This window comes from Engystomops pustulosus, chromosome 2, assembly GCF_040894005.1.
Source record: "Engystomops pustulosus chromosome 2, aEngPut4.maternal, whole genome shotgun sequence".
NCBI classification, from domain to species: domain Eukaryota; kingdom Metazoa; phylum Chordata; class Amphibia; order Anura; family Leptodactylidae; genus Engystomops; species Engystomops pustulosus.
The window spans coordinates 217,015,511-217,033,623 of record NC_092412.1 but is presented as its reverse complement, the minus strand read 5'-3'; the positions used below and the strand labels follow the sequence as shown (position 1 = coordinate 217,033,623).

At 42.4% G+C, this 18,113-nt stretch overlaps 1 protein-coding gene across 2 annotated transcripts in view; it reads left to right on the top strand.

The window, feature by feature from the left end:
• The first annotated feature begins 5,192 nt into the window (after window positions 1-5,192).
• The window catches only part of SH2B2 (SH2B adaptor protein 2), a 68,697-nt gene continuing 55,776 nt past the window's right edge, over window positions 5,193-18,113 (top strand). Inside the window, exon 1 of one of the 2 annotated variants that reach the window (XM_072138164.1) lies at window positions 5,193-5,392. Coding sequence is in view for 1 of the 2 variants with exons in the window: in XM_072138163.1 (XP_071994264.1) it covers window positions 5,688-5,703 (16 nt within the window). In the remaining variant the exon portion in view is untranslated. Of the gene's footprint in view, window positions 5,393-5,606; window positions 5,704-18,113 lie in introns of those variants that run through there. The other variant, XM_072138163.1, reaches the window with a different exon arrangement.

Sequence of the window (18,113 nt, the reverse complement as noted above, 5' to 3'; positions counted from 1 at the left end):
GTATATACGTCCCCCATACGTCAGTGTGAATGTAGCCTTTGTGTGTAACAACAGCCAAAACTCTATGTATAAAGCAAGTTCCCCCCAGGGGATCAATAAAGTACTATTGTGCTTCTTATAGTCCAAAGTCAGGAGGATCCAGCACTGCCAGATCTTCCTGACTACGGTCCTGAAGATTGGTTGAAGTGCTGACAAAGCGATTAACCCACTCTCTTCTCTCCCTGATGTCCCAACATAAGTATTACCTGCATTATCAAGGAAGTTAAAGAGCATCTACCACCAGGATAAAGGACTGTGTACAAATGAGCCTGAGGGGCTCCAGGCCCCATAGGTATTAATGGAGTCCGGAGCCCCTCTGATTCTGCAACATGTCGAGTTAGAGCCAGGGGATGGGAAATGAAGTTTTCTTTCTACTGTTGCTGGAACTGTGTATGTAGAAGAGCTGTGTGTGTGAGTGGGTAAATGGATGTAGCAGTGCTGTTTGTGATTTTATGAACGTAGCAGAGCTGTGTGTGTGAGTCAATGGATGTAGCAGAGGTATGCAATATATTTTTCCTATTTTGGAATAGTAAAACTGGGTAGTGTCTTATAGTTTGAAAAACATGGTATCTGGGTACCTATGAGTTCCTGATATATTGTGATCAGTCTTTCTTACACCATTTGTTCTCCATCCTTTTTTACTCACCCAAGGCTGCATTATACATGGGTTGGTTGTTTTTTTGGTTTCACACAAACCATTTAAATAAATAAGAAAGGCAGGGAAAAAAGAAACCCAGAACATACTGTACAGTGGGTATGCAAAGTATTCAGATCCCTTTAAATTTTTAACTCTTTGTTTCGTTGCAGCCAATTTGCTAATTTAGTAAACATGAAAAACTGAAATATCACATGGTCATAAGTATTCACCTTTGCTGTGACACTCATATTTAATGTAATTTACATAGTGTCCATTTCTTTCAGATCCTCTTTGAGATGGTTCTACTCCTTCGTTGGATTCCAGCTGTGTTTAATTAAACTGATTGGACTTGATTAGGATAAGCACACACCTGTCTATATAAAACTTCACAGCTCACAGTGCATGTCAGAGCACATGAGAATCATGAAGTCTAAGGAACTGCCCATGGAGCTAGGCACGGCACAGATCTGGCCAAGGTTACAAAAGAATTTCTGCAGCACTCAAGGTTCCTAAGAGCACAATGGCCTCCATAATCCTTAAAATGAAGAAGTTTGGGATGACAACCAATCTTCCTCAACCTGGCACTCCAGCCAAACTAAGCAATCATCGGAGAAGAGTCTTGGTGAGTAGAGATGCAATAGGGAGATGGGAGAAAGTTCCACAAAGTCAACTATCTCTGCAACCCTCAACTAGTCGGAGGTTTATGGCAGAGTGTGCCAGCAGAAGCCTCTCCTCAGTGACAGACATATGCAACTATCACTGGCTAAAAACATAGAAAAGGAAAGGGCGGAAATGGGCGGAGTTGATTATTAATTATTTAAAAGAAAAGGGCTACAAGATAAGAAAAGCTAACAATGGACAAATTTACTTTTTTATTTATGTAAGAGAGAGTATTCCATTTTCTATTTTATAGGGTCATGGCAGGCAGAACAGGTTCAGAACACAAGATACCAGGGAACACAGAGCCGGGGTCACACACGGGAAGACAAGCCGATACACACACCATACAGCAACCTTGCTCAGGTGCGGAAAGTCAGGTATGCTGGACTATATGATGGGTGGTGAAACACCCTGTTCCTTTAAGAAGGAGCAAGAGACACCGCCCGCGCCCTAAGGAAGCTGAAGCATGGCCGGAAACAGCGGCTGAAGGTAAGCCTGGGACGGAGCGCGACAAGGTGTGGAAACCGTTGCCAGCATTACACTGTATATAGAATTGCATTCATTTAAAAGAAACATACAATACAGCTTGGTACCAACTAACTCCACGTTTGAGATAGTCAAATGTTATCTTAGAGATACAAAAAAAAACAAAAATGCCCTAAAATTCCCCCCCCAAACCCTTACCTCTTCAAATCCTATGCAGATTCAGTACAGGCGCTTCAGCGATCACTTTTTAGGACATAAACACTAAGGCTAATCACTGGCCTGCAAAAGACAAGTGACCCTAAAGACAAGTGAGACGGAAGTCATAAAAATAAGGTGCAAATGCTATAATATACACCCCCAGTTGTTTATGAATTGGGTGCGTCAGGGTGTGAAACTCATGCAAAACTTTGTAGAACTTTTTACACAAAGGTGTCCTTTGTTAGTCGCACTTTAGGACAAATGTATTATTTCTTAGTAAAAGACTGGTACAAATAGCCAAAATGAAATTGGTGCACTTAAAGTGAACCTGTTATCAGAAATGGGTCTAATAAACTACCATAATATTATCAAGCAGCCTAAAACCTTCCAAATCATGTCTCTTTCATGGCCTGGTGCCGTGGCGTCATGCAGAAAAACTACTTTGAAGTGAGATGTAAATTTTTTGTATAAAGTCAAGGAGGCGGAGATTTTAACACTGAAGTCAAGCTCTCTCTTCCTCAAAAAGCCCCCTTCACTGTAATTGATGCTCCTGCATCCAGAGACAGGATCTCCATGCATGATGTCAATCAGAGAAGGAGGCGTTCAGAGCTTCTCACCTTGACTTCAGTGTTAAACTCTCAGCCTCCTTGACTTTATACAACCAATTAACATCTCACTTCAAAGTTGATTTTCTGGATGATGCCACCACGCTGGACCATGAAAGAAACAAAAACTATAAGGTGTTACGCTGCATGACAATATAGTGGTAGTGGTTTATTAGGCCAATTGCTGATGACAGGTTCCCTTTAATCATTTGTGTCACACAGAAAAACTGACATACATAAAAAAATAAATATATAGTTGCATATACATACTTCATTTAATAATTCTGTCCCATTGGGGGAGATTTAATATAAAGCTAGTGCCACAATTTTTTACATTTTAGCATGCAGCACTTGTTAGATTTACATTCTATTTACACCAAGAAGAACAAATCTTAATGCATTTATGCGACTTAGCGGAGCTACAGACACAAATGTAGGTATAGCTTGTCCTTCAGCCAACAGATCTAAAACCTTCTACTTCACTTTTACGGCACTTGTTTGTAGCGCTGCTTAGACCAAGATTAAAATGGTCCAAATAAAGCTAGAGTAAAAACCACTTCAGTTGGGAAGGAATTTAATAACAACAGCATACCACACAAATAGTATCAACAACCACTCTAACACTGTGGCAGGTGGGGGGGAAAGATGGAGGATGCTCCAGAAATATTAATCTAACCCCATTGAGGCACATTTATTATTGCTCTTGTGCCAAAAAATAACAGATTTGCGGTAAAAAAAACTGTCATGGCCTTGGGAAATGGGGTGTGGTCTCTGGAAAAAGGGGTGTGGCTGGGCAGAAAATAGTCAGTGTGTCAAAACATCTAGAAGGGGGTTCCACAATGTGGCATACCGTTTAGACCAGCTCAAAGCAGGACTAGAAGTAGAACTCAACAGTCGTAGTCTACATACACACGGCCGTATGAGACGTATATATGGCACGTGCGGCACCGTACCGTTCCGTACCCAGGAGAAAGATAGGACATTTCCTCTCTTTTCCCGAAATACGGCGCAGTGCTCCATATATCTCTATGGAGAGAGGTGGGGGTGAGCAGCACTGACGTGTGCCCATGGTACTACGGTATGGTGGGAACACATGTGTGTGTGAATTTAGCCTTATACTGATAACAGGAAAATGTTTTATGCCACTAGCAGGTAAAATCAAAATCTTCAATCTTTATGCATGAAAAATTCATATCCATAAAATCACAAACTTCACAGCATTGGTCAGCGGGGCAGTTCAGTCTATGCATTTTGAGTGCAATAAAGTATTCTTGACTGTCATAATTGACTAGTGCCAGAAAATGTTTTCGTGTTCATGTGAGCCGTCTTGGTCCAAGTCTGTTCCAGAGCATAGTCGTGGTAAACTAAAGTCTGGTGAGCCAACCCAAACTTTTGAGTCTTACCCTGCAACAGATGATGAATCTGGCACAGCACTAGAGTAGTCGGACCATGTGGCACATTAATGAATTTCCCCCACTGGGTCACTACAGAAGCTATGGTAGTGGCTAGCGTCAATGAAGGACATTTATCAGAAAAATGGCATAGTGGCAGTGTGGGGTGGCATCAGGGTCGGCATTAGCACTGGGCATACTCGGGCAAGTGCCAGGGCCCAGAGCTGCTGGAGAGGGCCCACATGAGCCTGTACATAAGGAATCCTTAGGAGCGAGGAGGGCTGTATCTAATGAATCTATAGGGCAGTGGTGGCGTACCTATGGCGCGGATGCCAGAGGTGGCACTCAGAGCCCTCTCAGTGGGCACTCAGGCTGTTGCCCAATGGCAGTGTTCGCCAGACAGGGATCCTCCTGCAGTCTCAGGACTTACCATGCTTAGCATTATTTTAATGTGAAGCATCCCAGTCTACCTACAAAAAGAGAGAGGAAGTGTGGACAGGGTCAGGCTATCATTGGAGCTCCCTGAACCTTCCTGTTTGCAGGAAACATTTGCAGGATTTTGGTTGCAGTTTGGGCACCCAACCTCTAGAAGGTTCGCCATCGCTGCCATAGGGGATGAGGGGGCTGTATATAAAATAACCATGAGGGGGCTGTTTGGGATGATAAACCACGGAATATTTTAGGGAATAGGCGACTGTTTTAGTTTCTGAATTTTTAATGCCCCCATGTGAGCTCACTGTTAAGGGGCCCACTGAGGCTCTGTGGCCCAGGGGCCTACTGAATCCTGGAGCCGACCCTGGGTGGCATCAAAGGGGGGGGGGGTCACGGTTGGTGACAGATCACACATTAACATTTGCATGGTTTTTGCACAAAAGTACTAGGCTTCCAGGAGTTCCGGTTTATAATAATTAATATTTTACCTCAGCAATTAAGAGATGGGCTACTTTTTAGGATTTATTTAGTTTCCCTGGGAATCTGGTCTTGATAAAGAAAAGTTGAATCCTAAAGTGTGAGCTGTGACTGAGTAACAAGATGACAGCAGCAGACAGCCATGTATGTATGTATGGGAGGAGGGGGTGGTATTCTGTACATAAACATTAGTGAGTCACAGCTCCCTCTGAAGCAATATTGACAAGCTCTGATAAAAGCCGCCATTGAATGGAGGGAAGATGCTGGTGTCACAGACCTGACACTGCCCCTTTAAGAGCTGTGCAGGGATCAGGGCGCCGCCTCCAGCTCCGGGGGTGTGGAAAACAAGAAAGGGATTTGTGTGATCGTGTTATTTGTCGCCAGTGTGACAGCGATAGTGGAGCATGCTGACTACAAAGCCAGGGATGTAAATCCCCCCGTGCACCAGCAATGATCCCCATCACAGGGTAAGTGGCCCCTCTCTCTATGGCTGCTGGGACAAGTGCATGTTATCAGTGTGATATTATTACTGTATGCATGTGATCTGCAGCCATCATTCATTGCAGGCAGGGCTCTGCCTTGTGCTGGCTGAGATGCCCCTGTGCCCCTAGGCTGCTGCCTGTCCTATATGAGCTGACCCTTCTGTGCCCCCCTCCCTGCATTATTGATGGAGGCTCCGGAGTGATGGACCAGGCAGATGTTGTGCCCTTCTAGGGGGGTGGGAGGACGTGCCCTGCTACCACTGCACAATATCATGGAGCCATGAGGGGAGAGAGAGGTAAATGTTGTGTGACAGACTCACATTCATGGAATAACAGAGAGAGAGAAAAATGTGTAAACAGCTCCGGAGGGGCTTGGGCTGCGTTACATTTTCGGAGATGTGGGGCGCTTAATGATGATTAATTGTGCAAGTGACGAGTGACACGCACGACTTTCTATGGACCGAGTGAAACATTGTACAAAGCTGTTGCTTTCGTTGTCGTTCTGTGTGTCATATTCCTAGAAATTGCTCAACTATGAAAGTGTTACTTTTACATTTGACAGACGTGACCTGTATTCTAGGTGGTATTATAGTGACTTGTGGTACTGCACCCCTATCTCCCCATCATAACTAAAAAACGTTGCTGCAAGAAAAACTATATATGTATATTAAAAAAAAATCTTTTTATTAAGGCGCAAGTCCTACCACACTTATTCTATAATAATTCTAATTCTTCCTATCACTGTAGACATAGTGGCGGCATTATAAGCGTTACATTAACACCTATGACAGGACCCATTCACAAAGCTCTTACACCAGGGGGCTGCGATTGCTTTTCTATGGTAGTAGTGGGGGCCATCTGGACATTTATTGCCCATTTACCTAAATAAACAGTGCTATAAGGGATAAGAGGCTGCTTTGTTATTTTGTTGTGGCGAAACGTAATCTTATTCTCCTGCGTGTATGGACGGATTGGACGTGGGGGGGGGCGGATTGCGAATACAAGTGGTCCCTGGCAGCAGAGGCTTCGTTCACATGGAGCTCAGTTTGAAAACATCTCTGCTTCAATTGAATTAATGGCTTCAGTGTTTCCTCGTAGCCGCGCTGGTCGAGCTGAGTGGTCATTTAAAGGTTTAATGTATTTATGATAATGACTGGTAGGAAAAGTCTGAGCAGACTGGGCTCCCAGCACTGTACAGCAGATGGGTCTCCTTGCTGGATGTGCTGCACACAGCTGCTGTACTGTACATCATAAAAGCTTATCGCTATTCCACTATTGACTGCGGAAATGGAAAACTGCTCGGAGAACATGGTACCAGCTCTGTGGTCTGTGTGTGGATGCTGGGAGCGGCTCGTTACATTGCACGTCTGAGTTACTTCCAAAAATATAAAGAATCCAAGCTCATTTATAGGTCGCACATAGGAAGCATTTTCATCTTTTTTATAGCCGACTCATTATATAGATTTTTATATACGGTACTTAAAAGAATATATTTGTGGCATCTGCACCAACCAAGCCCCCATTCAGAGAGATAATGGATCCTGCACCTTCTGTATTAGGCCTCATATGCAGTTTTGTTAGGATTCCTTTCACACTCCATACAATTTTTTTTCCAGCATAATCCATTTTATGTCATATTATGTAGGTAATCTTTGCACAGAGGCTCATGGAGTACATAATAGGAACCCATAGGGAGTCAATGTACTGCTGTACAGGGTTTATACATGACCCCCTTTGGGGATTGTGAGCTTTAGAAATGTCAAGAGGGCTCATGTGACAAATGTATGACAGCAAGTAGCGAAAAAGTCCTTGAGTAGTCCACTTCCATTAAGTTGATAAATTCAGTCATATATTAGCTATATATCCTTCTGGGAAAACTGGTTTGAGAACCAACACGTGTGTACTAGGACTCTCATTGACATTCACTGAACTGCTCTAGGGACCGTAACGGCGCGAAACATTGGCAAGTTTGCTGATAAAATCGGTGGCCATATGCTAATGTTGTAGGGAAACTGCGACACAGAGTACATTGGAGTGGCCGCAGGGTGATGAGTGGATTGGCCCGAGCTTTCTGTTCTTGAAGTCAACCCATTCAGGAGACCATCCCATTAAGAAGAGAACTTGAAGACTTCTATTTAAGCATGATTTTTTTTTGGACAATTTTTTTATTGTGCAATGGAAAATTCTTTTAAAAGCATTGGTGTGAAAAGTGAGGCTACCTGTATAGCACGTGCCAAGCTGTGAAAAACTTCTTTTTTTGTGTTTTTCATGACCAATTTACATCGGTCTGGCATTCGTTTTCCATGGAACATCAGAAACCCTAGTCTATCAGTGACAAGTGAAAAATGGTTCTGGCTAAGGCATGGTCATTGAAATAATGACCACTGGCCGTCATCCATGAAAAAAAGTATTGTATTTGGTACAGCCGTGTGCTGTGTATCGAAGAATGGATGTCAGGTGGATGATTTTCATGGTCGTGGTCGAAAGCTGCACAGGGAATATGGCAGGGTAAATAAATTGTGGTGACAGATTCCCTTTAGGCCATGTCACCTGTTTGATAGCCGGGGATCAAAACTGGGGCATAATTACATTGGTAGTAGCCTTAGCAGCTGCTATGGGCCCACAGAGTCAGGGCCCGGCCTGACACTAAAGAATGGAGGATGTGCACCATTATATACATATTATGCTGCACACTGTACAGCACACTAATATATATATAACATATATGTAATGTGTATATGCTGTATGTGTATACGGTATGTGTATATATGCTGTATGTCTGTATATGGCACTGTATGTGTGTATATGTGAGGTGTATATGCTCTATATGTGGTCGTATGTGTGTAAGAGTATATAAATGTGTGTGTATGAGTGAAGAGCTGTATGTTTATGTATATAGGTATAGAAATGCCTGTGCATATAAGAGTGTAAGTGGGAAGGGGGCCCATTCAGAAGTCTGCTATGAGCCCCTGCCTCTCCTAGTTACATCCCTGATCGCAGGGATTTCTGTGTGTACATTGCCACATCACATTAATATAAATGTGTCTGTGTTGCATTTGGACAGTTATCCCAACCATTATATGCTGATCACAAGAAATCTATCAACTTTGCACTTTCTTCCATTACCTTGGTGCACTGGCAGCAAATTAAAGGAAATCTACCACCAAAATCCATCGTGATAAACCAGGGACACTTACTCATAGATCCAGGCACCGTGACTGTGGTGATGTGCTTATAGTTGTTTTCCATGGCCTCCTCCCTTCTGAAATCTACTTTTATGCTATGGAGCCCAAAGGGCACTTGGGGCATTACCAGAGCCCCTCTGTGCTGCAGATTCACAGGCTGACACGTTGGCTCACCCTGCACCCTCAGCACTTCACCTCCTCTGCCTGGTGTAACTCACAGCAGTAGAGGAAGTTTCAGCACATGGGAGGAGGAAGTACTCCTGAACAGTGTAACAGCTTGTGAATCTGTAGGGCATAGGGACTATTGTGACACCGCTCAATAGCATAATTAAAAAGTTGATTTTTGAAGGAAGAAGCATAATTAAAATAGTAAAATAAAATACTTTTTTTGTAAAAACCTGGAAATAAGGATCTAAAAGAAGAGCAGATCCTGTCAGAGAGGGTACACCTGTCAGTGTGCTTGATTTACAATCCTTCAGCCTGGTGGTAGATGTCCTTTAAAGTCAGAATACCACTAGGTTTTTGCTGTCATTGCTTTGTAGATTATACAACCAACGTTGTCGTGTAATCATAACCTTAGTTGTTACAGTATCTTTGCAGTAATCAGAGATATGATCATGCCTGTCAGTGTACTTATTCTCAAATAACAAAGAGCCACGTTAGCTTTCTTGATAAACCGTGTATAGTCTACTGTAGCAGTAAAGTGGCTGAGATTTCTCCAAAGTCTCTTGTGTCCTTACCTGTTAGGATATATTCAGAATATATCCATCTGAACAAACAATATTACACATCCTTGTTATTTGCAATGTATTATCCTATTCATATACTGCAGAGATGAAAATATCTTTGGATATATTCAACTAAAACCCAGGAAGGAAGGTTTTCTTAAAGATTTAGCAGTGTGTGTATGTGGCTTTATGGACCTTACTTTGTACACTGGGCAACAGCCATGCTGGAGCAGAAAGCAGCCTGCTCCAAATATTGCCTACATAGTTAAAGCATACAACTCTCCCACCAATCAAGTTAGATCCTTTGCACAGAATAGGGTGTAACTTGCTGATCACTAGGAGTCTAGATCACGAGAACGAGGGGTCCAATGTGGTCCAAGGTATCTCCGTCGGACCCCTTGTCACTTGTTGAGATGAGTGGTGCCATGCTCGGCAATCTCTGTCAGCTCCATAGAGATGAATGGAGCAGAACAGACATGCGCGGCCAGCGATGCGGGGTCCAATGGAGGTACCTGGGATCCCTTCTTCTCATCACTGAGACTCCCACCAATCAGCAAGTGAGACCCTCTCCTGTGGAACTGCTTGACAATGGAAACCCAAGCATGAAGCCCTGGGCGCAGAGTTTTTGTGCTGATATCGATGCCGGAGAAGGTTTAGGTCTCCTTTATGAACTCAGCTCCTCAGGACCCGTAACTCTTCTCGTCCCACACCCACCACTGTCGACTTATTACAGCGGTGGATAATAATAAGTTGCTGGGAGCCCCACTGATCCCAAAAAAGAGGGATCCCCACTGATCCCAGCAATCTGGCGAACAGGGTTCCTTCTCTCCCTAACGGGTCGTACTTGCATCCTGCACTGCATTCAATACTGTGGTGTACAGCACTCAACCTTCTCCGTCACAAATGGTTGTGCTGGAGATAACCAAGCGCTGTGCTGTGTAATTTCTGACACTCCCATGCTATTGACTGGAGAGTCAGGACTCATCGGAAATGGCAGATTACAGCACTCGGAGCTCTGTTCTCCAGATTCGTGCCATTAGTGGGGGGGTCCCAGCAGTCGGATCCTCATCTATCAGCTTGTTATCCCCTCCCATGTAGATCGGGGATAACATGCAAATGGTACTACCACAATAAGAGGTGAGACAGTACTTGTGTCTATAGTGTATATACAGAGCTTCTATTAATTGTATCTATAAAAACGGATTTGACCGCTATAACATTCCTGACTTATATAGTTTTTATAGGGGCCCTAATATAGGGGCAAAATCTACTATTTTTACAGTAGTCTGGAAATAAAAGCAGTTTAGTGAGGGCTATGGGAACGACGGAGCTGCAATAGAAGATGTTTTAGTTTGCAAACATACGGTATATGGTTATAGCCAATGGCACAAATAGTATCCTGATCCCTTCTTACTGCTTCAGTACCTCCATGTTTCCTAGAGAATGTCTAAAAAGATCAAAACATTTATGATGAAAATGTTGCTGTTCTCTGCCTGTAATTGCACGGTGTGTACAGACGGTTATAGAATTCATGATAATGACGGATTCTGACTTGTTTTTACCACATTATTGTTGTCTATGTTCAGGTTTGTTATTGCAGTGTGGACCAGAATTGTGAATAATTTTGCATTACATCGGGGAATTGATATAATGGTTTAAGTAATTGAATGTATTCAGAAGATGGGGTTGTGTTCCAAACATCCGTCCTTTCGCCTGTCAGTAAAACAGCCTGTTTTATCTAACGTCGTATAATTAGCGTTCAGCACATATGCTTTGTGAATGGGAATTTATAGTCTCTTGGGGTCAACAACAGACTGGAGATTAAAAACCTAAGTATAGTCTCTGGCTAGTTTATATTATACAAGTATTAGGAAATGAATGTTATGTTAAATATATATAATGTTCTTAATAAAGACAATCATGTTATAATAGTCAACTATAGATGGATGGTTACAATGGTCAACAGGGCCAGCGCCAGCAAATGGCAAGTCCTGGGGCCTAGAACTTCTGGGGGGGGCCCACATAAGGCTGAACATAAGGAATCCATAGGAGCGAGAAGGGCTTTATATAAAATAACCATGAGGGGGCTGTTTGGGATGATAAACTAGGGAATATTTTAGGGAACATGAGACTGTCTTAGCTTCTGAATTTTTAATGCCCCCACGTGAGTTCACTGCAAAGAGGCCCACTGAAACCTGGAGCCGAACCTGATGGTCAACTATAGATAAATGAAACGGGTCAAAACATTCAAGAACTCATTGGATTAAAGAATGCTAGTTTCCCTATCTTCACATTTTATCATCCTCTGTCTCCCTCAAATACTCATTTTAAAAGAAGCTTTCCAGGAATTCTGGAGGGGTTAAGGCAGGGCTGGTGGGGTTAAGGCAGGGCTGGCAAATAGAGAAAGTATTCTTACCCTGGTACCCACATCATCCAGGTGTTGACCGCGTTCTCAACTGGGGAGGATGCACGGATTCAGCGAACGAATGGCCTCTGAGATCACTGGACATCACCTCCAATGATCACTGCGGGATAATATCCCAGCGACCCAGGAGCCAGAACAGGGAAAGTAAAATTTCTCTCTTGTTTTTTGTCACCTCTGCTATGGCTCCAGTCCCCACAGAGTTTTCACAAATTTCTGGAAAATCCTTTTAAAAACATAAACTGCACGCTTCTTACATTTTTGATGTCTCTAAATGGGATAGTGCAGTCTGTTACTCGAAGTCCTTGCCTAAAAAGAAAAACAGAGATCCAGACATATGCCTCATAACAGAAGCCAAGCTCTTTAGTCCCCACTTGGTATAATATACACCTATTCAATATACATGTTAAGAGTTTTCCTTATGCATAGGTCGGGGGGTCCCAGTGGATCAGCCCCCAATCAGGTTAACATGAGACCTGAATTCTCTAATGTGAATGATGGGCCAATGTTCTTGTATTACCAGTACTGTATTAATCTAATGGGGCTAGAGGGTAACATTTATCAGGACGTATCTGGGGTACAAGCCCTGAAGTAATCGCAATTCTTTGAGAACCAGGTAAGGAAGTAAGGAATTCTGATTAATTTTGCCTTTACGCCACCATCAAGACCCGCACTCTTCCACTTTTCCAATCGGTTGATGGTCCTAGAAGTAGCAGTAGTGTAATCAAGAACCAAAGAAACAGATGATGAGAAGAAAGTGTAGTGAAGTGATAGCAAGGGGTCTGTACCAATAAGATCCAGAATTTTATAATATAAGAGGCCAGTCCCTGGTACTACAATTCTCAAGGTAATGAAATAGAAATGGCATTGCCGAGCAGCTTCCAGCCTTGCACCACCAAGCACAGATGCCAAGCATCAGATGGAGGGTAGTAAAGCACAATGTGCGCCTTGAGCCTGTAGCGGTCAGATCGTGTGTAGTCTGATGGAAGAATCTGGGTTTTCCCTGCCTGACTGCATTGTGCAAGCTGTAATGTTTGATGGTAAAACAATAATGCTGTGGGGATGTTTATTAATGGATTGGCCTAAGGCTTACCAAAACATTTTAGACAATTGTCTTCTTCCAGCTTCAGGAAGGCAGTTTTATGTCCCAACATGATTGCACCATGGTGTACACAGTAATGGTCTTAAAGTCATCGCTAGATAAATCTGGGGTGGAAGAACTTAATTGGCCACTCAGAGCTCTAGACTCAACCCCATGGAACACCTCTAGAAGGACCTGGAACTGATCCAGGCCCTCTCATGCAACATCTACACTCACCGGCACTTTATTAGGTACACCTGTCCAACTGCTGGTTAACTCTTAATTTCTAATCAGCCAATCACATGGCGGCAACTCAGTGCATTTAGGCATGTAGACATGGTCAAGACAATCTCCTGCAGTTCAAACTGAGCATCAGTATGGGGAAGAAAGGTGATTTGAGTGCCTTTGAACGTGGCATGGTTGTTGGTGCCAGAAGGGCTGGTCTGAGTATTTCAGAAACTGCTGATCTACTGGGATTTTCACGCACAACCATCTCTAGGGTTTACAAAGAATGTTCCGAAAAAGAAAAAACATCCAGTGAGCGGCAGTTCTGTGGGCGGAAATGCCTTGTTGATGCCAGAGGTCAGAGGAGAATGGGCAGACTGGTTCGAGCTGATAGAAAGGCAACAGTGACTCAAATCGCCACCCGTTACAACCAAGGTAGGCAGAAGAGCATCTCTGAACGCACAGTACTTCGAACTTTGAGGCAGATGGGCTACAGCAGCAGAAGACCACACCGGGTACCACTCCTTTCAGCTAAGAACAGGAAACTGTGGCTACAATTTGCACTAGCTCATCGAAATTGGACAGTAGAAGATTGGAAAAACGTTGCCTGGTCTGATGAGTCTCGATTTCTGCTGCGACATTCGGATGGTAGGGTCAGAATTTGGCGTCAACAACATGAAAGCATGGATCCATCCTGCCTTGTATCAACGGTTCAGGCTGGTGGTGGTGGTGTCATGGTGTGGGGAATATTTTCTTGGCACTCTTTGGGCCCCTTGGTACCAATTGAGCATCGTTGCAACGCCACAGCCTACCTGAGTATTGTTGCTGACCATGTCCATCCCTTTATGACCACAATGTACCCAACATCTGATGGCTACTTTCAGCAGGATAATGCACCATGTCATAAAGCTGGAATCATCTCAGACTGGTTTCTTGAACATGACAATGAGTTCACTGTACTCAAATGGCCTCCACAGTCACCAGATCTCAATACAATAGAGCATCTTTGGGATGTGGTGGAACGGGAGATTCGCATCATGGATGTGCAGCTGACAAATCTGCGGCAACTGTGTGATGCCATCATGTCAATATGGACCAAAATTTCTGAGGAATGCTTCCAGCACCTTGTTGAATCTATGCCACGAAGAATTGAGGCAGTTCTGAAGGCAAAAGGGGGTCCAACCCGTTACTAGCATGGTGTACCTAATAAAGTGGCCGGTGAGTGTATATCTGACCTCAAAATACTCTTCTGCATAAATAGGTGAAAATGACCATGGCACCCTCCAAAATCTTACCCAGAAGAGTGGAACTTGTATAATCCCAAAAGGAAGACCAACCCTATGTTTATACCTACAGATGTGGAATATCGTTGGATTATAATGTTTAGGTGTCCCAAATATTTTTTCCATATATTGTGTTATCATCGATAACCAATTGGTTGACTGTGAGCCATTAGCTCCCACCTATAATTATAAATCTCTACTATATCCCTATATACAACATCTCAACAAGGAATTAGAGATAAGTAGATGTCCAATTATAATCAAGCAAAGGGGCCCCCTAGCTGGATACAAAGTCGCTTGTAGCAGAGAATGTACATGGAAAAGTAAATAAAAGCAAATTGATTTTTGGGACGGTTATTGATTTCTAAAAAGCTCCAGGAAAACGTAGGAGCACTTAAAGGGAAAGTGTCATTAGAAAATGACCTCTTATTTTAAACAAGATTTACTGTTTGAAATATTTTTAAGAATATGTGGTGATGTTTTTTTCAATCCATATGTTAAAGAAATCCTAAACTTCAGTTTTCTCACTGACCTTTACAGTCATGGCCAAAAGATACAAATGCTAATTTTTACAAAGTCTACTGCATCAGGTTTTATAATGTCAATTTGCATATACTCCAGAATGTTATAAAGAGTGATCAGCTTAAAAGCAATTAATTGCAAAGTCAATATTTGCCTAGAAAATGAGCTTTTTCCCCCAAAACACATTTCAACTTCATTGCAGGCCTTCCTTAAAAGGAGCAGCTAACATTGTTTCAGGGATCGCTCCAGTAACACAGGTGTGGGTGTTGTGAGGACAGGGCTGGAGATCAATCTGTCATGATTAAGTAAGAATCACAGACAGACTGATATTCTGCTAAAGGTACAGGGAGTGGACTGCTGAGGACTGGGGTAAAGTCATTTTCTCTGATGATTCCCCTTTCTGATTGTTTGGAACATCTGGAAAACAGCTTGTTCGGAGAACACAAGGTGAGAGATACCACCAGTCTTGTCTCATGCCAACTGTAAAGCATCCTGCAACCATTCATGTGTGGGGCGGTTTCTCAGCCAAGGGAATCGGCTCTCTCACAGTCTTGAACACATCCATGAATAAAGAATGGGACCAGAATGTCCTCCAAGAGCAACTTCTCCCCAACCGTCCAAGAGCAGTTTGGTGATCAACAATGCCTTTTCCAGCTTGATGGATCACCTTGCCATAAAGCAAAGGTGATAACTAAATGGCTCAGGGAACAAAACAGAGATTTTGGGTCCATGGCCTGGAAACTCCCCAGATCTTAATCCCATTGAGAACTTGTGGTCAATCATCAAAAGACGGGTGGACAAACAAAAAACAACAAATTGTGACAAAATGCAAGCATTGATTGTGCAAGAATGGACGGCTATCAGTCAGGATTTGGTCCAGAAGGTGATTGAGAGCTGCCAGGGAGAATTGCAGAGGTCCTGAAGAAGAAGGGTCATCACTGCAAATATTGACTTGCTGCAGTAACTCATTCTAACTGCAATAAAATCTTTTGTTACTCATAATATGATTGCACTTGTATTTCTGTATGTGATAAAAACATCTGACAAACACACATAAAAACCAGAGGGCAACAGATCATGTGAAAATATAAGATTTGTGTCATTCTCAAAATTTATGGCCATGATTGCAGGCCTCATGGTAGTCTGTGGCATCTTGCTCTGTACACTATTATGAACCTCTTTTAGTAGACATCTCATTATGATCATAATCAGGATAACAAAGACTAATTTTCAACAAAAAAAGATTTTTGTAATTCGGCACATTTCCTAAGTGATAATGAGATAAAAAAATGAGTGGTTAGATATTTCCAAGAACTGTCAGAATTATTCTTCACATCTAAAAAAATATTCCCGAGAGGGAAGATACAAGACCTATAGTCCGGTCACTCTGTTGTAATTTCACAGTATAGCAGAATGTCTTACAAGTCATCATCGCTGATCATACGCGGCACATGAGTCAGTGAACTCATTCAATTACTGACTAATCTGCGCTCCTAAATTATCAGTGTAATTACTAATTAACATCTTACAGTCTTATTAGAAAGGTGCAAGTAACAGTGTCAGTTTTTTTTTAATGTATTTTCCATCCCTATTGTTCCTGCATAAAGCGAATATTTTCATATTGAACGCCAACATATCTTATTCTTAAAGAAGCATTGTTTGAGTTAGGAAAACGACACATTCCTAATACTGTGCACGCTCTTTGATTTAAAGGGAACCTGTCAGCACAAATTGACCTCATAAACCACTAACAGTATGTTGCCAAGCAGCTGAACAGCTTACAGATCATGTTCATTTCATGACCCGGCATGTTGGTATCATCCAGAAAATCAACTTTGAATTGAGATATAAAATGTTTGTATAAAGTCAAGGAGGCGGAGGCGGTTTAACACAGAAGTCAAGCTCTCTCTTCCTCACAACACCCCCTTCAATGCAATTGATTTTCCTGCATCACTAGCCAGATCAGTTGAAGCCGGTTGCTTAAGGTCCGTCACAGCAGGGGAGGCATCTGAGGTGGAGAGATTTTGACTTCAGTACTAAACTCTCCGCCTCCATGACTTTATGCAACCAATTTACATCACACTTCAAAAGTTATTTTCTGGATGATGCCATCACACTGGGCCTTAAAAAGTAACATGATCTAAAAGGTATTGAGCTGCTTCACAACAAAGTGGTATTGGTTTATTAGACCAATTTCTGATGACAGGTTCCCTTTAACCCAGTTTCTTTAAGGACTTATTCACACATGCAAACGGATCAGTTTTAAACGGACACAAAATGGAAACACCTATGTGAATACACTTTAAAAGAGAGGGTATGAATTCACTATGTCACTAAAGGTGTAAGGTTCCTTGGTTGTTACCTCGGAAGTGCTGTAAACACTATTGCATGACACTGCAAGGAAAGCCAATGGATGTCCTTAAAAAACATACCAAGGTCAGGGTCAGCTATTTACCAATTAAAATAGTTTTGAAGAAAGGGATAGGTGCAGGTCATTCAGGTTTGTAAGTGGTTAGAGTCTAAAGGTCAAAATTTGTGCAGAAATGTACAGCAATGTACGGAAAGAAGCAAAACAGCAAAACGCTGGGTCGGCTTGGGACCTTAACAATGCGTGATGGAATAGTATGTTGTGGAGTCTGTTAAGGCTCAGATATTGGCTTGGATCGTCACCCACACCCCTTCGCCATCGGGGGCAGTGATCCATTACTATCATCAGGCCTGTCATAGAGGGATTGTAGAGCAGGGTCTAATTTGGATAAAGTAAAATCATATACTGCAAAAATATATGTACAGTATATTGTATGAGCGATCAGACCCCCTATGGGGTAAATCACCCTAGGGGCCTACAAAAAGAGTAAAAAGTAAAAAAAAAAAAAAGACAAAAACATAAATCTTCAAACCATGAAATAAAAAAAAAATCTTGGAAAAAAATAAATAACAACCATAATCGTAGACTGATGTAAAGTTTGTTAAAAGGTTAGTGACTATTTAAATGATTGATTCTCATGGTTTAGGAGATTATTAGGTCCTCCATACTCAAATGGAAATCTTTCTATGTGCATATAGAGATAACTAGCAATCAATGGTGTCATTGCCTACTACGCTTTTATGAGTTATACAAATTTTAGCGTTCCCATCCCCCCACATCGAAACTGTATATAATTTACTGAGCCCCCTGCTCTATAACATGCCACCTGCTGATTGTACTTGCATTATTGATGTGAGAGGCTCCCTTTAATCATATGAAATGCCACCTACTG